Genomic DNA, 21,544 nt, shown 5'->3' on the forward strand with positions numbered 1-21,544 from the left:
GTTTTTTGTTTTAGACTATGACCACGGGGTTGTTTTGCATGTTAAATCGTGATTTTTGCGTCCATTTTGAGGAGTGATAAGTGCTTATCATTTTACCGGCATCGTCAGTCGATTGCGAGCAGCGGGTCGCGCGGTTAATTTGCATGTTTTTTACTGGTTTGAAGATTTTTTTTTGTTAAATTGTTTGGTCTCATCTCCAATATTTAGAAAAAAAAGAAAGTGAGAGTAGATTTCCCTGACAATTTTCATAAAAGTCTCCATATTGACTAATATTTTAAGTCATATCCCACAGCGGTATTTTTGGTAATTTTTTGGTCAAAAGTAATGTTTATATTTACTATAATTTAAAGTCATGATGTGGTTAATTAAAGTCGTGTTGACTTTTTTTATTGCAATGAACAAATTGCAAAAACAAGTTTATATTTTCAAGAAAGAAAAGGGGTGTTGTTAGGATGATTTGAATGCTTATATGAAAAATTGCTATTAGTCAACTTCAAATCTTAGTTGTATGATAAATCATTTTTTCTGATAAATCGCAATTCCCTTCATTGGCAGCACTTCCACTCAATTCCCAACTCCCCTCGCGCGCACGCCATCCGTCAACGAGAGTGTGTGGTATTGGTGGACGGATTGCCCCCATCCCCCCCGTGGCGGTCGTCGTCGTCATATTTGTATCGTCCGTGTAACACACAATTTAGCACAACTGATTTGACTAATTTCGTCAGCACTTTTTCTTTCTTTTTTTTTTTCGCTCCACACTCTTCTTTGTTAGCCCCGTCTGCCCTTGAGCACTTTGTTTGAAACAAAAAAAAAAAAATAAAGCTAATTAAAATTGCAAACTCACCTCGCCGGACCGCCCTGGCCGGGCCGGGACGCCTTGTTCCGCTTGTTCATCGTGTCGTAGTCTTCCGGTGCAGCACCGTTTCCGCCGCCACCGACCGACGACCTCGAGGAGCTGCTGCTCGCTGAGGAGGAGTGGCCCAAGTAGGAGCCTTCCCGGTGATGGTTTCGCGTGGGGACCGGAATTTTGGCGGCTTGTGGGGGTTGTTGGAGGCGCGCGGACCAGTTCCGTTTGGGTTCCGAGAGTTTTTTTCTGCGGGTTTGGCCAAAAATAACAACACACACGCACACAAACACGCGATTTCACAACGGCAAGAGTCTCTTTCTTCGTTTGTGGCCGCACACACGGTGGGGGGAAGGTTGGCCACACGCGGGAAGCTGTTGCTGGCCTGGCCTTTATGTAATCCTCCGTGCGTGACTTCCTCGTTTCGTTCGCTATATGTGGAATCTACGAGGGGGAGCTTAATTCTCGTGCGAGCACTGCTCTAGGGACGATTCCCGGTGGGCAGTTTTGTTTTCCTTTGCTCCACACTCCAGGTAGAGGACAGCAGAATTACGAAATGAGATCCAGCCCGATTTCGCTACCTACTCGCCACTGGTCCTCCTTCTTTTCCGACGGAGGGAATTTCCGCGCAGCCAAAACACAACAACCAAATGGTTTACCTAAGGATTTTTCGTCGTAATAACCGACCGTGCCGTTTCGGGAACCTAGTCCTGGACGTCGCGCCACAGGAATCGTGCAAAATGACCCGAAAAACGCGAAAAAATAAACCCAAAACACTCGCGACTTTTGCTTCCTGTGAAGAGAAACACTTTTCCTCGCACACTTACGTGTGTCGTCGTCCAGCCAACTTTTGACAGCTCGTCGAAGTTCCCTTTCCCACTAGTATTGGTGAGACCGAACTTCCCCTTTTCTTCTTGGCGTCGTCGTCGTGGCGAATTTCTCCCTTCACTTCTTTCTCACTCCTCGCTTCCTCCCCTTTAACCCAACCTCACGAGGGAAATCTTGGCAACCTTTTTCGTCGACCGAAATTTTTCGGTCCACTTTTTGGACTCGTCGGAGACTTGCCTGGCTCGGAACTCCGGTTTGTGCGTGCGGTCACTCGCGACGACTGTCGGTTGCGGGGCGTGAAAAACGAACAAATTCTCGATTAAACTCGGGATATGGCGCGCTCGCGAGCTGTGAACGGAAAAACGCTTTCTTCTTCCAAAAACTCGCAAGTTTCACTGTGTGGATGGGTGAGTGTGTGCGTGTGAGTGAGAGGGTTTGTACACGATGTTGTGAGGAGAGTCAACTTTGGGTAGTAATGATACCCAGTCAGGCGATCATCGGTTTAATGGATTCAATCCGGTACGAATTCCGTTTCGAAAAATGCTGCTGTCAAATCGCAACATGGAGTTAAATTTTCTGTGCAGTTGCTGTGAATCTCTCGATACTGAATTCTCTGATAAGGCGACCCTTAACGATGCTCCATCGTTGAGGAAAGAGTCTGTTTTCCATGTTAGTAACCTGGCGGCTGATCAACAGTATCAGCGACGACGTACACACAAAGAAAAAAGCAGAGTTCGGAAACTCACTCACGAGTTACTCAACCATGAGGAAAAACTAAGTGACCTGCGAGTAAATTACTCAACACTCTCGGTACGTGTGAGGGACTTCCTCATTTACTCACAAAGAGGGCTTTGAGCGCTCACGAGGGCTATTTAAGAAAACAAATTTCGAGATGTCAAACTCTACATTAGTGAATTTCACTCGGAATTTCATGCTCAATTAACAGCGGCAAAGTATACTATAGTCCTGACGGTAGAGGCGCAGTGTTATCAAATAAAAGTTTTTTTTTATCACAGTGGTTCAAATCCTGATTTTTATCTGGTTTTTTTCCAGCGAGTTTTGTCCTACCGACGGATAGGTTGGAGGTTGTTTAGACTAGGAATGCATCTGCGGATGGATTTTATCAGATTTACCAGCAGTGGATGGCCGTGTTGCCGAGGTAAGTGGCCACTCCTGGTCGACGACAGTTGGTGGCTTTGGCTTGAAGGTTCACTGAAAATGAAAAAAAGCCGATCCAGTGCTTTGGACAGCTTTAGGCTAGGGCTACCGGCAGCCGCTGAGGCTCCACTGGCGTGTCCTGGTTCTTAGGCAAGACATACTGGTAGAACTGACAGCGGCCGGGAATGGCCACAGTTGCACAGCTGTCTAAGGGAGTGACCGATACCCACAACAACACGGCCATCTTCTTTTGGTATGGCTGCCAACATCAACCCGCAGAAGCTGCCTCCGTCTGCGGCCTCCGATTTATCCTGTGGTAGGTCAATCCATAACGGATTTCGACCGGTCGCCTATCTGAAAATTATGAAAATAATTGCCCACCCACCAGCCGCTGGACTTAGGCAATCCAAGGTTTCTTTTGCAGCAATGACAAAAAAAATATACCAGACAGAACAAAAAAATATATTTATGCCTAATTAATATCAACACAGAATCTTCGGATTTATAGACATTAACACTACCTTGAATGTACAATCGATTGATAAAGACGTTTGATTTTGGATTGATATGTTCATTGATTCTGTAAATAACAAACTGTTGGAAACGAATTTATTCAGCCCTCACACTCACGGTGAGTATCGAGAGTGTTTTCTGTGAGGAAGCCTACTCAATTTGTGAGTGCGAGTGGTTTTCCGAACTCTGGAAAAAAGACTATAAATTTAAAAAGATCGTTCGTTGGATTAAAAGTTCGCGTTGGTGAATATTCGTAGAAAGTTCAAACTTTTTAATTTAAAAGTTGGAAAGTTGTTGATACTACCATGCATTTCTGGAACATAATCGTTGTATCTTTAAGAGTTTCTTACTTTTAATCTGAGAAGAAACTTTTTATGGAAAGAATAAATAACATTTAACACTTACAGTGGCGATTTACGAAAAATGTCATAGATTTTATTTCAATATTTTAATATTAAAACAGTGTTTTCGATTTTTTTTTTTTGTATTTTACCACCGACAATTTAACGCATCTGCTTATGATTGGCCAACTTCCGCGTCCAAGCTGTGCCGACTCTTACTGTACGTCACCGGCCCGTCCGAAGACCCCAGGCTGAGCAGGTTACCGATGGACGTTTCGTTGGGCAGCAACATCGCGGCTTTCATTTTGGAGCTTGACATCGATGTAGAAAATAGGGTGGTCTCGTTGCCGGCCATCATCAGGACAGGCTTGGAGGAGTTGGCCATTGGTTGTTGATTCGGGAAGGGAAGTCGACTTTTTCCGGCTGGGAAGTGAAGTGCCTGAATGGATAGTTCCCGATCACTTCGTCCTCCTTCGAGAATGACACAGATGTTGCCGACTCGCCAACAAAGTTTATCCGGCCGAAGCTGTACCGTCGCGAGATGAGCGTTTGCAGGCCGGAGTTGCTGAAAGAGTTTGAAAGTAAATGAAATTGGCTATACACTGAACACGTTCTCAATACTCACCAATGACTTCTTCGGTATTCCTAGTAGATGTTCTTGATCAGGTTCGTTGGATCTCGCTCCAACCTCTGGAAGTAATCTGACTACGATAGCTCCAGGACCTGCGGGTTTCGTACAGACGATCCTTCCAGAACAGGTGCGGACGTCTACAGTACCACCACGCTGGAGCAGATAAATAGCTTCCCAAACGAGAACAACAATACGCTTGACCTCTGCTTCGTCAGCCGACAGGACGTTGCGCCTCCAATATATGTCGCCCCAGCTCCTCTAGTTAAGACCGTTCCCCATCACCAGCCCCTGATCTTGTCCCTTGACGTACTCCGCTATCCCGCACGCACTGTGACATTCGAACCGATCCGGTACGATTACCGCAAGGCTGACATTAACGGAATCGCTGAGATATTAACGAGCATTGACTGGACTAATACGCTAGACCCAGACGATGTTAATGTGGCGGTGCAGACCTTTTCTAACATTCTCTCGTACGCAATTGACCGTCACGTACCTGTGGCATCCTGAACATTGTGGTTCCTAAATATTAGTGTAGTTTAGGTAAACCGCTGGAAGCGTGTAGAACTGCGAGTGTAGTAGTGCGCAGCTGGCGTGAAGGAAGTGAGTCAGAGTTGGACCAATAAAGATGGAGCATCTGTCTCCCGTTTGTATTATAAATAATAAAGTTTTAATATTGGATTAAACTCCAGAATATCACATTGGCGATCCTGCCATGTTGATAAATTGTAATATTGTGAGTAAAGTCTGGATAATTAAAAAAAAAAGTGGAAAAACTCGATTCTTTGAGTGTGAAGAAAGAGACGCAGTGGCATTTTCGCGCAGCAGGACGGCATCGTAGCGACGATGGCGGCGGCAGCCGAGCATTGCCATAACGAGACAGCGGGCCTGATGGAGTTCGGTGAGCATGTTCCGGTTGTTTAGTTAATGTGAGGCGAGCGTGTGTGTGTTTGTGTGTATGGCAGTCGCGTGCGCGGCCTCCTGAGTTGATGTGTGTCTTCCCCCCCCCCCACCCTCCCATGACGGGACAAAAGCACACGAGCGCCGTAGTTCTCCTTTTTCAATTCCCCCGCGCTGCGCCTTGTGACCAAGCTGCGCTTATCTTCTGCATTCGTTGCGTCATGCAGGAGTCACAGTAATCTGGTCCGCGGAGTGAATGTTTTTGTATGTGTGCTGCACGGACAGCGCACTCGAGGAGTTTTGTTTACATCATGCACGATAAAGGGGTTCTGATTAAAAGTGTCAATAATATTGATCCTTGCACTGGAACTTGAATTATGCCCGCACTTTTCTCTCGCACTTTTGACAACAAGAATGGAGCACCGGATTCGAGTGGTAGAAATGACAGTTCTCCCATAAGGAATACATTGTAGAAAAAAGAAAAAAACTGCTCGAATGGAAATGCTCCATTCCAAAACTAGGCAACCAGTAGTTGTTTAGTTACATTTCCTGTCGCAGTTTCCACCAAACTGAACATTCGCATTTTTAAATTGCGATTGACAAGAGAGAAATAAAAAGTTATATAGACTGACTTTTTGATTTTTTTTTGCTGCGTTGTTTTTTCATTGAAAATTCTGAGATCCGGATTGAAAACGCGAGAATGAGGTTAGATTGCTAATTTTGAAAATCATTCCAATTATCATTTTTCAAGCAGAGCTTTGCTTTTATGGTAGAAGTGACTTTGAACAAATATTTGTTGACTTGGATAATCTACATTCTCAATTGATTAGTTAGGTTTTGGTTGATTAAATCATTCCCTTATTTTGAATCACAAAAATATTTTCGTTATATCAATTAAGCTATTTATTTTCTTACCTGAAAATGGTATAATTTGCTACCAATGTCGATTTTATGATGAAATAAAACAATTTCAAATCAATTTACTCGCTGTGGGTTATAATGAAAACATCACCCCAAGTTTCAGCGCCTTCTAGTGGGGGATATTTTTTTTGATGTTTGATTGCCTATAGTGCGATCGATAGCAATAATTTAGTGCGAAGTCCAAGCTAGTGGGAATTGCGCAATACCATTACCCAAACTTGGGTGAGCGGAAGGGCGATGTTTACTTTATACACGGTGCCGAGTGTTAATAGGAATTTTAGTTGATGTTTAGCTACTGTACTTATAACAAAAAAAAAGCTGTACAGCCAAGAGTGACTTTAGGATAGATTTTTTTTTCGAAGACAGTTGGAAAGAACCAACTAAAAATGTCAAAGATAACTAGCGTTTAGCCTGTGGATAATAACTGTAAGAACGGGGATGTTTTGGCTATGTGCTGATCGGAGGCTTAGTGCCTGGGGGATGTGCCGAAGAGTGGCTTAGTGTCGTTGATTTACTCATGCCTGGAGGAGAGATGGCTTGTGGATGATAACATGGAAGCTTGGTGAAGAGGAGGCTTGAGGATGGCGTAGAGTTGGCTTGTGATGATTCAGGGTTAGTGTATAATCATTGGATTTAGAAATACATACTGTAACTTAAGTATTCTAAACCAGTTGAAAAAAATTGGCCGGTTTAGTTTCGTAAGGTCTGGTTTGTACCCATATGTACCCATTGAAAATATATTAAGTTCGGTAAAGTGCTTTTAAATTTATAAAATAAAAATTGTTAATTTTCAGATATCCTCAATAGTTCTTGTCTAGGTTTTTGCTCAGACAATGTGAGTCATAACCTATTTGCTTTGTTGCGTTTGTTGTTTAATAGTTCGGCAGATATTTACGAATATACATAACATGAAAAGATAATGTTTATAAGTGCATAAATAATTGCTTGTTGAACCGAGAAACAAATTTTCAAAATAAAATAAATTTTCATATTAAACTGAATGCAATTGCGTTTTTGGGAGAATTTCTAACGGTTATACTAATAAAGCCAACTATTAAACATTAATTTGAGAAATAATAACGACATGAAAGTAATACCGATGCTACTGTTAACATGCATGATATAAAAAAAAAGTAAGAGAAAAGAGATGGAATGTGCAAAGATTAAAAATTGAATGAATGAAATTGAAGATTTGAGAGCATAGATAAAGAGATAAAAATAACTGCTACAAAAGAGTTCCAGAAAAGTTGAGTCGGGTTTAGCCCAAGGCCAACTGCTGCAATAGATTAAGTCGGGTTTAGCCCAAGGCCAATCGTCCGGAAAAGTTGAGTCGGGTTTAGCCCAAGGCCAACTGCAGCAAAAGAGTTCCAGAAAAGTTGAGTCGGGTTTAGCCCAAGGCCAACTGCTGCAATAGATTGAGTCGGGTTTAGCCCAAGGCCAATCGTCCGGAAAAGTTGAGTCGGGTTTAGCCCAAGGCCAACTGCAGCAAAAGAGTTCCGGAAAAGTTGAGTCGGGTTTAGCCCAAGGCCAACTGCAGCAAAAGAGTTCCAGAAAAGTTGAGTCGGGTTTAGCCCAAGGCCAACTGCTGCAAGAGATTGAGTCGGGTTTAGCCCAAGGCCAATCGTCCGGAAAAGTTGAGTCGGGTTTAGCCCAAGGCCAACTGCAGCAAAAGAGTTCCTGAAAAGTTGAGTCGGGTTTAGCCCAAGGCCAACTGCTGCAAGAGATTGAGTCGGGTTTAGCCCAAGGCCAATCGTCCGGAAAAGTTGAGTCGGGTTTAGCCCAAGGCCAACTGCAGCAAAAGAGTTCATAAAAAGTTGAGTCGGGTTTAGCCCAAGGCCAACTGCTGCAAAAGAGTTTCTGAATGTTGAGTGGCATTTAGACCTAGAGAGTTGCTTAAAATTTTAGTAAAATTTGGTCCGAAGCTAACTGCAGTTACCGAAGAAGTCGAGTTGAGTTATTTTAATGAGAAGTATATTACTACTGTGAGGGCAGAAGTCGGCAAAAGAATAGAGAATATCAGGCAAGAAATTAAACAAAAAAAAACAAAGAAGAACCGGGAAGAACTATAATCTTTAACCATTCGAATTAAAAACAGACGCAGTCTGTCCAAAGAATGTTGCTGATAAGTCTTAGGAAAATGCTTCAATGTAATGAGTCAATATTAATGGATACAGTAATTCTAAAACAAACGAAAATGTATCGCAAAAATTTAAGTGGCCAGCCTTACTGAGTAATGTCTACCGCAGAAAGGATTCGCTGAACAGTTCACATTTCAGAATTTACCGCGAAGGATGGGGCACTATTGCCTGCACAGAACTCACCAAAAATAATAATGAAGCTTATAACAAATATAGCAACACAATGGATTACACATTGATAAGTCCCACTATAGAAAAAAACGGTTCTACATACAAATATTATCCAAACAAGGTTCCATTGTATTTAGATTTTAAGCAGGGATCTATGTAGTCAACGTATGTTTGACGAATAAATAAATAAAGAACAAGTATAATATATTACTACAGTTAACCCCTTCCCGCCCAGAGCAAAATTGAGACTTTTTACGTTTTTCAACATAACTCGTAACTGGATCGACCAAATTGGATGAAATTTTAATGGTAATAAGTTAACATTCTATATAAACTAATGCAGGTTGAACCAAGTTGAAAAAATGCATGGTTGCAGAGAAATTTAACTTTGAAGGCAAAAAAATAGTGGTGCTCTGGAGTAACCATGGGCGTTAGAGGGTTAAACACACATATAAAAATATAAGGAGAGAATGTACAAGATACGAAATTCGAGATAGCGGGCGACGAATGTTCGCTAATCAATTTCATAGGAAGATTCCAGCGATTTCAGTTTATAAAAACGATTTTCATCTGAAGCCAAGTGATAAAAAGCTCAATAGGCGAAGAGCAATCAAGGTTATGTAAAAGATTTAAATAATATAATTTGAATATAAGTAGAATATAATTTGTAAAAGTAGTGGATGGAAATAGGACTGAGTTCTTAACAAACTAAACATATTTACTTTAACCCTTGGATGAAGTATTGTTCTGAAATTTATGTTATTTAACAATGCTTTTGAATAATGTCATTCAAGCCTTGTGGAAACCCTAAACAAATTTCATCCAATTTATTGCATTGCTTTAGCATTATTTGTGTACAGTTACTATCCTTAGCTGAGATATAGACTACCCTTCAACGGATAATACATTCAAAGTTAAGCACCCCTAGCGTAAATCTATCGCAGGAAAAAGAAACCTCCGAATAGCCAATAGAAGGGGGATAGTTCGATGAAAAGAGTATTCTTATATCACAGTTTAAATAACTGTAAAGAAGGAAGTTCACTGAAGTTTATACCATAACGACATGACACACGTCTGTCATAAACACATTAATTTTAGTTAGGAGAGGAAGCCTTATACAGTTTTCAGTCAAATTGATGTTATATTGATACGGTTAAATATGTTACAAAGAGGTTTATGATTTCCTATATGCATGATATACCTACGTGGTTTTCATTTTTTTTATTTTACTTTTCAGAGCTTGGTATACTGCTGATTTTTGTTTTTTTTTTTATTCATTTTTTCCTTATTTTAGTTGACTCGGAGGAAGACAGGAAAGTTGGACGATCAATGATTACGCAAAGAAGGGAACTGGATCCGCATCACTGGCATCGTTGGTATCGGCTGGTATCAGCATCATTGGTATCGGCAGCCTAAGCCGATAGCCTTTGTTCTATGGGAAGGACACTTCACCAGGCGTTGCAAAACTTGAGACGAGAAGCGGCAGAAAGGATTTTAGTTAAACATTAACTTTATTGTTTCGTTAGTGTACTTATTATAACTTTCAATTTGGCAAGGGGAGGATGTGGCATCCTGAACATTGTGGTTCCTAAATATTAGTGTAGTTTAGGTAAACCGCTGGAAGCGTGTAGAACTGCGAGTGGAGTAGTGCGCAGCTGGCGTGAAGGAAGTGAGTCAGAGTTGGACCAATAAAGATGGAGCATCTGTCTCCCGTTTGTATTATAAATAATAAAGTTTTAATATTGGATTAAACTCCAGAATATCACAGTACCCAAAAAAGCAATCCTGCCCCCCGATCGCATCCCGTGGCAGACCAACGAGTTGAAGAAGCTGAAATCCAAAAAACGAGCCGCTCTCAAAAAGTTTTCCCGAAGGCGCACACTACCACTCAGAGACCACTACCTTCGACTGAACCAACGGTACAAGACTATGAACAATCACTGTTACAACCGCTATCGATACCGGATCCAACAAAAACTGAAATCTAATCCGAAGGCCTTCTGGAAACACTTCAATGACCAGAGGAAAGAAAGTGGTTTGCCTTCCTCTATGTTCCTTGACAACGAGACCGCTTCAAATCCCGATACCATCTGTCAACTGTTTGCAGAGAAATTTTCCAGAATGTTCATCAATGAAACCCTTTCACCGCACGAGGTCGCAGCCGCCACTGAAAATGTGCCACCCTGCGGCAACGTTCTGGACCGACTCGTACTCGACGACCAACGAATCATGAACGCAGCTGCCAAATTGAAATCAACCTCATCAGTAGGACCTGACGGAATCCCCTCCAGTATCCTGAAAAAGTGCATCCAATGCCTGCTGTCCCCACTACGATTACTGTTCCAGCACTCTCTCGACAAAGGGGTTTTTCCGGACCTGTGGAAAACTGCTTTCAGTGTGAAGATCGGTGAATGCGTCTCGCTGCTATTCCTCGCCTACTCCGGTGTAGCGCAAGGAAGTCACTTGGGGCCTCTTATATTCTTGCTCTACTTTAACGACAGCAATTTTGTACTGGATGGACCAAGACTCGCTTATGCCGACGACTTGAAGATCTTCCGGTACGTGAACTCAACGGATGACGCTGAACTACTTCAACAGCAGCTGGATCAATTCGCCGACTGGTGTGCCACAAACCGCATGACCTTAAATCCTCAGAAGTGTTCCGTTATATCGTTCACCAGGAAGCTCAGGCCGATCACGCACAACTACACGCTCCTCGGAACAACCGTCCCGTGGGTCGAATGCTTAAACGATCTCGGAGTGCTGCTAGACGCGAAGCTCACGTACAAGAATCACGTCGCATACATCGTTGCAAAAGCCTCAAGACTGTTTGGTTTCATATTTCGTGCGACCAAAAAGTTTACCGACGTCTACTGCCTGAAGTCATTGTACTGCGGCCTTGTTCGGTCAACCCTGGAATACAGTTCCGTGGTGTGGAATCCCTGGTACCAGAATAGCTCGGAGAGGATCGAGAGCGTGCAGCGACGATTCATTCGTTTCGCACTCCGCTTGCTTCCATGGAGTGACCCCCACCGTCTCCCAAGCTACGAAAGCAGATGTCAGCTAATCCATCTGGACTCTTTGGCTGTTCGTCGCAACGCCGCACGTGTAACCGCTGTTGCCGACCTGCTCACATCAAGGATTGATTGCCCCTCCCTACTCGGTGAGCTGAATCTGCAAGCTAGATCTCGTGTGCTGCGCGGAGGTGCCTGCTTCCGAATCCCACTAGAAGCTGCCAACTACAGTGCACATGGCTCCATCATCGGACTTCAACGGACCTTCAATCGAGTAGCCTCAATTTTCGATTTTAATGTGTCACGTGATGTTTTGAAAAAGCAATTTTTAGAGTTTTTTAGATGTAATTAAAGTATTATTGTGTAACATAGTCACAGTGTCATTGGGGCCGTTGGTGGCCTGTTGATACTTAATAAACAAACAAACAAACTGTTCTTCTGGATGTTTAGGTTATACTCGTCAAACATGTCCCGCAACGAGAAATGGATTGCGGGCCCTCGGGACATCCCACACTGTCCCGTCATCACTTCCGGCACATAATGCTGTCGATAGTCGTAAACCGCCGGCACCGAGTGCAACATCCGCGCTGACCGCCTCCGATTATGCCGCTTCTCGTTGTTTCCCTCTTCCGTTTCCGCGTTCGGTTTTTGATTGTCGTCGTGGACCACTCACTAACCACCGAAATCACCAAAAGTTTGTTTACATTTTGAACTCACGGTCACACGAGAACGACATAAATTTAGTGAATTTAATGAAAGAAATTATACCGTCGAATTAAAAGTTAAAACCAGGTAATCAACAACTCGAAAAAAATGTTTTTGTTGTCCGACGATCGATAGTTTTTTGAACTCTTTGGATATTTGAAAACTTTTAAATCAGTTAGCAATTAGATTTTCAAAAACTGTAGCAGTAAAAGATTTCATTTTCAAAACAATAAAAATACTTTTAATTTAACAAATTTTTACCACTTTTTATTTCAAGAGTAAGTTACTTTTGTCATTACAGGTTGAACCAAGTGGAGGAAGATCTGGAAAGTGTGAGGGTTCCGAGTCAGAATTGGAGTGAAGCAGCCCAGAACCGAGTTAGTTGACAACGCACCTGGAGACAACCCATGAGTAAGTAAGGGATTGGAAACTCGAGATGTGTGCTGGGGACAGCTTTTATCGTGCTGGGTGAAATGGCAAAGCGCGTTATTGGTTAAGAATCAATGGCCGATTTTTCAACCTGAGCATCATCAATGTGCACAGCCCGCACATGGGAAGCGACGTCGATGACTAAGACGCTTCCTACGAGCTTCTTAACCGCGAGTACAGGAAGTGTCCACAACACAACGCTAAGATTGTTATCGGCGACTTAAACGCTCAAGACGGCCAGGAGGATGAGTTCGGACCGGTTATTGGGAGGTTCAGCTTCCACCAGCACGACGCACGAGAACGGCCTATGACTCATCGATTTCGTTGCCTCCCGAAACATGGCCATACGAAGTACCTTCTTCCAACACAGCCTCTCCTACAAGTAAACCTGGAGATCACCAAACGACACGGAAACCATGTTCTCATCGATGGTCGGCACTTCTCGGACATAATCGACTTGGACCAATACCTGTTGGTGGCAATGCTGCGCCAACGCCTGTCCGAGGTCAACAAGATCCGGTACCGTCGCCCGCAGCAGTATAATCTGGAGCCACTCAAGAACCACGAGGTCGCTTCCCAGTACGGGCGGAAACTCGAAGCCGCGTTGTCAGGCGAGGGTGAACTCGAGCCGAGTTCGACGGAACGGCTTGTTCGACGAGGAATGCTAAGCGATTTGGGAGTAACGCCCGTGGGAACAAGGAGTCGTACAAACAGCTGCGAAGACATCAAACCCATCTCTTCCGGGATAAGAAGCACCTCCTGGAAGGTCATGGAACAGCAGTATCGCTCCAACGAAACGCGTAAATTCTACAAGAAACTCGATCAATCCCGGAAAGGCTTCATGCCGCGTGCCGAAATGTGCCGGGATAAGGACGGAGGAATCTTGACGGACGAGCGTGAGGTGATTGAAAGGTGGACCCAGCACTTCGACGAGCACCTAAACAGCCCAGAGGTCGAGTACCAGGGTGACGGGGAAACGATGTCAGCGGTATGGTGACAAGTTTTTCGGATGGCAGAAACAAGACATTAATTTTTTTTATGCATTTCATTTCCTTTTTATTTTTACTAAATTTTTCTCCTTATTGTATGGATTATCTTCTAATAAAAATGTCTTTTCTTTCAAGTCTTGCTATTTTTGTTTTGTTTTGTCTTATCACTTAAAAATCGCGGAAACTTCCTTGCTTCTCTGTCCCCCTAAAATACTAAACCGATTGTTAAAATTTGCGCTCAATTTGAGCTACGTGCTCACCGCAGAGAGGTTTGAAATCCCACAATGTTTTTTTTAACTTTGCTCACTTCGCTTAAAATTCTATAAAATTTATTCCAATTGCTTGTTTTTTTTTTGTAAACTGTCTCTAAAAATTGCTTCTTTAATTCCGATCTCGCTCGCTCCTCTAACCCTAATGGCACAGATTTGGATTTAACGCACTATTCTTGAATTAATGATTAGCTTCTTCTTTTTTATTCGCACGAGCTTTGTTAGCTACACCACTCAATCTTTGCTTCTTTATTTTTTAAAGTTGTGAACATGATTAATGAAATGAGTAAGTAATGCTTGTTTGTTGTGTGTAAAATGTTTTGCTGGAAAGCAACTGATTTGGTTAAACATTTGTAGCCCCTCGGTTAAGTTCGCGCGCAATTAGAAGCATTTATTGTTAAAATTCACTTTTAAACACTAAAATCAGCCTTGCTCTAATTGAATCATCTCGAAATTGTTCTATCTTGTTTTTTCTTCGTTCAAATTGTCCTTTTTGAGGTTATGTACAGTAAAGGTGTGTTCGCGAAGTTCGTTTCCAATGCACACTCAAATTCAATTGCGACTTGCACGCAAGTTCGTTGCTTCGTGAGGAAATTTCATAACGCTCGAAATTTCACGAGTTTCTTCCTTATTTTTCTCTGTGGCAGTTGAGATCACAATTTTTGAACACTGAATTTGACTTTAAATTCGAAAAAAAAAATGTTTAAACATGCAAAACGAGTTTTAAAAACAACGAGAACATTCCACAAAATCAACAAGAAATTTTACACTGATTCTACTACGCAAGATTGCATGCAAGCTGGTTCGCCGCCGGAACCGGCCCCGGCCTCGGGTCAGTACTTTTCCTCCTCCATCTCGAGCTGGCGCGCGTGCCGGATGTTGTTGAGTCCGTGCGAGTTCCGCTTGATGGTGGCGGTGTCGGTGTCGTTGAACGACTTGGCCAGCACCTTGGGCGTGTTGTTGCCGACGGCACCGTTCACGTTGTTCGACTTGGTCAGCGTGGTGTGGCCGTTCGCGAGCAGCTTCGAGCCGCCGGCGTCATTGCGCCCGTTGAAGGAGGACTGTCGTTTGGGCTTTTGGCTGTCGGTGTACTGGAAAGCGAGAGTTGATATATTTTCGAGGAAATCTTTCAAAAATGATTTAAACTTACATCCTTGGTGGGCAGCGACGAGTACTGGTTGGGGTAAGATCCGTAACACGGTGAACCCTGGATCGCCTTGATTCCCTTGGCTTTCTTCTTCATCATGTGCATGGTCGCGAAGACGCTGGCCGTGCAGCCTGGAAATTTTAATTAAAAAAAAACGGAATTAGGAAAAATTAAACGTTTAAATTTATTGCAATACACTTACAGCCAATAACAACGAGCAAGACGCTGATGACGATGGTCGTGACCGACGAGGCACCGGCCGTCAGGGCGTGAGGAATTTCTGGAAGGAGAAAAAGACAATTTATTTAAATGTTTGAGTTTAATTTTGAAAATAGTCTTTGATTTCCAAATCAATAACTTGTCTTCAAAAACTCACCATTACTCATTTCCACTTGGCACTTGCGAAGCTCGCGATCGCTGCCCTGGCACATCTTCTGGTCCGGCGTCGGGATCAGGCACTGGCGCGTCCGCACCTTCTCGCCATCGGTGTTGCACGGCGACCACTCGGTCCACTCGCCCCAACCTAGGAATGCTGTAAAATCATTATCGAAAATTAGTTATAAATCAATTTTGAATCATAAAACTAGCAGCGAACTCACAATCACAACTCGGCATCTCGCACGTATCGTACTGCGTGCTCTGGCCCTCGCAATCGTTCCCGAAGATCACGTTGCCCGACATCGAAAGGCACTGGCGCGAGCGGGTTCGCGTTCCGAGTCCGCAAGTCACCGAGCACGGCGACCAATCGCTCCAGCAGCCCCATTCACCTGTTTGGTAGAAAAAAGCTTGATGAAATGTTTCAACGAGCGAAATATTTCCGCTTACCTTTGCAGGGCTGTGTATTGCAGGCGCGCGCCATTTTGTTGGCTCCCTCGCAGTCGCTCTTGTCGCAGGTTCGCACCCGGTACTGTTGGCCGCCGCCGCACGAGGCGCTGCAGCTGCTCCACGAGCCCCACTCGCTCCAGCCGTCCTCGCTTTCGGTTCCCGCGCCACTTCCCGAGTGGGCCGAATCGCTGGATCGCTGACACGATCCGTCCGGCAGGCAGACGCGGGTTTCCTCCTTGGGGCTTATTTTCAGCAGGGCAGAGTCCGCGATGGGGGCTTTGCACGTAAACCGGAACCGCTTCTCGATGTAGCCTCCGTTGGGGAGCGTTCCGTTGGAGACTGTGAGCCAGGGCGTCCAAGCGCCGGCCCGCTTCACGTCCGGACAGGCGTGAGTGTTGCAAACTTCGTAGTCCAGGTGACATCCGGGGCACTCCATGCCGCCATTTTGTGGGACGGGATCGTCACATTTGCGGCGCCGGATTCGGTAGCCTCCTCCACAGAGAGCGCTGCACTCTCCCCAGACACCCCACGGGCCCCAAGCTCCGTCGATCGGGGGTTGCTTCGGGGCTGGACAGGGTGGAAGATGCGAGCAGTAGATCTCGGCACGATCCGGTCCCACACAAACCCGACCTCCATGAGCCGGTTTTGGATTCCCACAAGTTCTCCTCCTAGTCTTGACGGCCATTCCGCAAGTCTGCGAGCAAGCCGACCAAGCGCTCCAGTCGGTCCAACCTCCGTGCACGGTACAGTTCGTAACGGCGATGTTCATCCCAGTGCACGACCTACCACCATTCTTCGGCGACGGATTGTCGCAGGTTCGTGTCCTGCACTGGCACGAGTCCATGTTGGCACCAAAATCATCCCCCGCTCCCAGCGCTTGCCCTCCACTAGCCTGAGCGCAGCGTCCCCACTCCGACCAAGCTGACCAACCCCCGTCCACAGGAGCCGTCAACACCGGACACTCGGTAGCGTTCTGGATCCAGTACTTTGCCAGCGTGTCCCCGTTCGGCGCGATCGTACAAGCCTCCTGCAGCTCATTCCACCCACAATAAGGATCCATCGAGTTCAAACAGCTCACCCTGGACAAGTGCCGATTGCAGTGCTGCGAAGATATCCGACTCAACGCCGTGTCCGTCCCCACATACAGCGAATCCGTCTCCTTAACATACTGAATCGTCCGAATCCTCGACTCCCTCGATAATTCCGGTCGCCAAATCTCCACCACGCACGTGCTCTTCGTCCGCGGCAGCACCGAAATCTTCTTAATCAACCCCGCGTCCGTAGCCACGTAAATCACGTGAACCCGCTCGTGCAGCTTCGTCGGAATCACATCGATCGCCACATGCCCGAACCGTTCCAGCTGGGTGTGATGCAGCGGTTGACCGGTGATCGGCTGCACCGCCTGGTCCATCAGCTGGTACTTGGACGAGTCCAGCAGCGAAACGTGGCGAGCCGTTGGACCGGCGTTGCACTCGTAATGGTCGCGGTGTTGGGCGTCCTGACGGTGCCAAGCAGACCCGAGCGAGTCCTGGTACTTGAACGCCCCGGAGAAGGCCGCGTGGATGGCGGACATGTTGTACGCGCAGATCGCCGAGCCGTGGATGCTGTTTCTGTGAGGGATAGGGAGAAAATTGCAAAAAAAAGGTTAGTATTTAGAAATAGATAAAGCGATAAGTAGAAAATCAAATTTATTTTGTGGAAACGGAACTAGGGAACAGTACGTAATTCCATCGTGCACCTTATGTTGGCAAATTAGCAATTTGACGATTAAACGCAGCTTTTAAATGGCGTTTTCAACTGAAATAGAGTTATAAATTGCCCAGTAGGAAGTGAGCAAGCAAATTTTTATTCAAACATTCTTTCATGTTTTGCTAAACTATTTCTTTAAATAACGTCATGATTCGAAATCGGGACATTTAGTAGCATATCATTTTTGTTTTAGCTGGCAAAAAATCATGTCATAAGTTGTAAATGTATAAATATCATCAGGATGTAGTACAAACAATCCATTTTAAGAGAATGCATGCAAAATGTGTCTATTCCAACCATTTTTCATCACAATTTTAAATTTAAAATGACTTACTGTGCTTCGAATCCCGGACACTGATAAAAGCTGATTCGAATTCCTGACACTCGTTTTTGCTTATGATTCGCACAAATTAGGACTGTCTCGAATAAGCTGTTAACGATTAATATTTTGTATAAAAATTTGCTAGACTTTAAGAAAATCATAGCCATTATTTTCTGCTTTGCCTACCCGGTGCTTGAGAAGCCTATGAAATATTTCAGTGAAAGGTTTCACTCTTTTGGTAAACTCATATTTTTATTTTATTGTTTTGGCATTAACTACAGCGTCCAAACAAATTAAAGTTTATGTTAGAATTCATCAAATAACACAATATTGACAATAATTATGTGAAATTATAACCAAATTATTGATAAAACAAGATGAGGTGTCCGGGTTTCGAAGCGTCCTGGAATTCGAATCATGGCGAATGTTCGAAAAACCCTATGAAAACTCATCTTTAACGTTTACACAACTGTTTCAGCTACTGCCTGCATTTTATGTTTTTCCAAACCTTTTGCACTGTTTTATAACAGCAATTTACAAACAAAATCTACAGTTTTCATTGGTTTGACTAGGTGACGTAAGCGCCATGACGAAGATATGTATTTTAAATTAACCGCCTTTAGTACAACAAAATCACATTTTTTCAAGATATTGAAATTTGGCGGGCCGGTCATACAAAATGGGCATGTGAATGTTCGAAAATCTGTATTTTTAAAAAGGATTCTATGATAGATTTGGTGTCTTCGGCGAAAAAGTATGTTATGATTACTTTCCAGAAAAAATAGAAACGTTATTCCGCGTTGCCATTTTTTTTACTAGAGAATAGGAAAGTGAGAAAACTGGTACTGGATGTTAATTTTTTTTAATTGTATTTTTTAGACAATAATCTCAAAATTAAAAAAAAATGAAATCAAATTTGCAATCGATAGTGACATTGCCAGCAATTTGACCAACAAAGTTTAAAAAAAGTAAATTGTAGCAAATTTTTACAGCTTTTCGAAAATATTGTTTGCTATTGTAATTTTTCTTCATAAAGTATTTTTTAATTGCAAAAAAAATGATTTTTAAAATTTTGTTTGACAGTATTGTAGGCTTTTTTCCAAACAAATTTAGTTTCCTAAAACCTCCTGAAACAAATGAAAAAAGAAAATAAAAAAAAAACGTATTTTATGGATTTTACTCTTGTGAAAAAAGTTAAATAAAGCCCTATCACTTTGTCGGAAATCGACCAGAAAATCGTTTCTCAAGATACAGATTTTCAATTATGACATGCTCATTTAATATGGAGCCTTGTAAGGAGAAACTCATAATGGCTCCTTTTGACATAGGACATGCATGCATGTCAATGGGGTCTATGGACAAAGTTTCATTCGAATCTACGAGTCCAAAGAAAATTCGATTTGCGAAAATCTAAAGATTAACTCAATAGAGCAATTCTCTACGAAATCGGTCTTTTTTCTTCAATTTTAATTTTTGTTTTTTTTTAATCCGCCTGAAACTTTTTTGGTGCCTTCGGTATGCCCAAAGAAACCATTTTGCATCATTAGTTTGTCCATACAAATTTGGCAGCTGTCCATACAAAAATGATGTATGAAAATTCAAAAATCTGTATCTTTTGAAGGAATTTTTTGATCGATTTGGTGTCTTCAGCAATAGGTTATAGGTATGGATACGGACTACACTGAAAAAAAAGATACACGGTAAAAAAATTGGTGATTTTTAATTTAACTTTTTGTTACTAAAACTGGATTTGCAAAAAAAAACACTATTTTAATTTTTTGATATATTTTATAGGACATAAAATGCCAACTTTTCAGAAGTTTCAAAGTTGTGCAAAAAATCTTTGACCGAGTTATAAATTTTTTAATCAATACTGATTTTTTTAAAAATCGAAATATTAGTCGCAAAAAATTTTCAACATAATTTTTCGATGTATAATCAAATTTGCAATCAAATCAAATCAAATCAAATTTGATAAAGTGCACCGTTTTCAAGTTAAAGCAATTTTTAAAAAACTTTTTTGAAAATAGTCGCATTTTTCATTTTTTTTCCATAAGTGCACATGTTTGCCCACTCTTGAAAAAAAATATTTTTGGAAAGCTGAGAAAATTCTCTACATTTTGCCTTTCTGAACTTTGTTGATACGACCCTCAGTTGCTGAGATATTGCCATGCAAGTGTTTAAAAACAGGAAATTGATGTTTTCTAAGTCTCACCCAAACAACCCACCGTTTTCTACTGTCGATATCTCAGCAACTTACATTTACAATGTTAAAATATGAAACATTCTTGAAATTTTCCGATCTTTTCGGAAAAAATGTTTTCAAGTTTTTTGAACCAAAACTAACATTTTAAAAGGCCGAATGTTGTGCCCTTTTGAATTGTTAGTCTTGGTTTAAAAATGCATAACTCGGTCAAAGATTTTTTGCACAACCTGGAAATTTCTGAAAAGTTGCACACAAACTTAAATAACAAATCACCATTTTTTTTACCGTGTATCATTTTTTCCAGTGTGTGGTGCTCTAAAAGACGCACATTATTCTGATCGGGTAATCCCCGTATCATTCTGCTCGGGTAGTCACCCGGGTTGTCAGTGACGGGTAGTTAGGTTGACGGGGTAGTCTAGAACTGTCATCGAGGCAGTGGAGTGGGGAGAAGCGGCAGAGTGGAGGAACCGGAATGGAGTTTCCGAAGATCGGATGTGGCCAGGCCCAACTAGGGTGCCACAAGTGGCGACGAGGATGGGATCCTCATACTAATCCCGAATCCATCGGGTCCATTCCGGTTATCCCCAAACAGTGCCAGAAAGTGAAAAAACAAAACAAAACAAGTGCAGTGTTAAATGAAAGACATCAGCGGTATTGCATATAACTCTAGTGGTTGGCGTTTTATGATGATTCCTGAAAAAATGGACGACAACACCGAACTATGGAGCATGTAAACAATAACAAAAAAAAATCATGGAAGTACTCGCGCTGGAAATAGCGTGTCTGAGAGCCTTGAGCTCGATATTGGGCTTCGAGCCCGGGATCGGGCTTCGAGCCCTGGGTTGAGCTTTGAGCTCGGTATTGGGCTTCGAGCCCGGGGTTGAGCTTCGAGCTCGGGAGATTGAGCTTCGAGCTCGGGAGATTGAGCTTCGAGCTCGGGATTGGGCTTCGAGCCCGGGATTGAGCTTCGAGCTCGGGAGATTGAGCTTCGAGCTCGGGATATTGAGCTTCGAGCTCGGGATAGGGCTTCGAGCCCGGGATTGAGCTTCGAGCTCGGGAGATTGAGCTTCGAGCTCGGGATATTGAGCTTCGAGCTCGGGATAGGGCTTCGAGCCCGGGATTGAGCTTCGAGCTCGGGATTGAGCTTCGAGCTCGGGACATTGAGCTTCGAGCTCGTTAAAAAAATCAAAACTCCGAGCCTCGAGCTCTTAAGGAATGAGAGCTTCGAGCTCGTCAAAAAAATAAACTCCGAGCTTCGAGCTCTTCAGGAGTGTGAGCCTTGAGCTCGTTAAAAAAAACTCCGAGCTTCGAGCTCTTCAGGAGTGTGAGCCTTGAGCTCGTTAAAAAAACTCCGAGCTTCGAGCTCTTCAGGAGTGTGAACCTTGAGCTCGTTAAAAAAAACTCCGAGCTTCGAGCTCTTCAGGAGTGTGAGCCTCGAGCTCTT

At 43.3% G+C, this 21,544-nt stretch overlaps 2 protein-coding genes across 3 annotated transcripts in view; both read right to left on the reverse strand.

The window, feature by feature from the left end:
- Window positions 1-2,075, reverse strand: part of LOC120414376 (ataxin-2 homolog) — a 60,872-nt gene extending 58,797 nt beyond the window's left edge. For both annotated transcript variants that reach the window (XM_039575546.2, XM_039575545.2), the window contains exon 1: window positions 845-2,075. In XM_039575546.2, the coding sequence (XP_039431480.1) occupies window positions 845-894 (50 nt within the window). In that variant the 5' untranslated portion in view covers window positions 895-2,075. The remainder of the gene's footprint in view (window positions 1-844) is intronic.
- Window positions 2,076-13,701: 11,626 nt separating this feature from the next.
- The window catches only part of LOC120414410 (semaphorin-5A), a 340,087-nt gene continuing 332,244 nt past the window's right edge, over window positions 13,702-21,544 (reverse strand). The window contains exons 6-11 of the mRNA XM_039575592.2: window positions 15,824-17,433; window positions 15,598-15,765; window positions 15,375-15,530; window positions 15,201-15,278; window positions 15,002-15,129; window positions 13,702-14,942 (exon numbers count right to left, since the gene is read on the reverse strand). Coding sequence (XP_039431526.2) covers window positions 14,685-14,942; window positions 15,002-15,129; window positions 15,201-15,278; window positions 15,375-15,530; window positions 15,598-15,765; window positions 15,824-17,433 — 2,398 coding nt within the window. The 3' untranslated portion in view covers window positions 13,702-14,684. The remainder of the gene's footprint in view (window positions 14,943-15,001; window positions 15,130-15,200; window positions 15,279-15,374; window positions 15,531-15,597; window positions 15,766-15,823; window positions 17,434-21,544) is intronic.

Source organism: Culex pipiens, chromosome 3 (genome assembly GCF_016801865.2).
Source record: "Culex pipiens pallens isolate TS chromosome 3, TS_CPP_V2, whole genome shotgun sequence".
Taxonomy (NCBI): domain Eukaryota; kingdom Metazoa; phylum Arthropoda; class Insecta; order Diptera; family Culicidae; genus Culex; species Culex pipiens.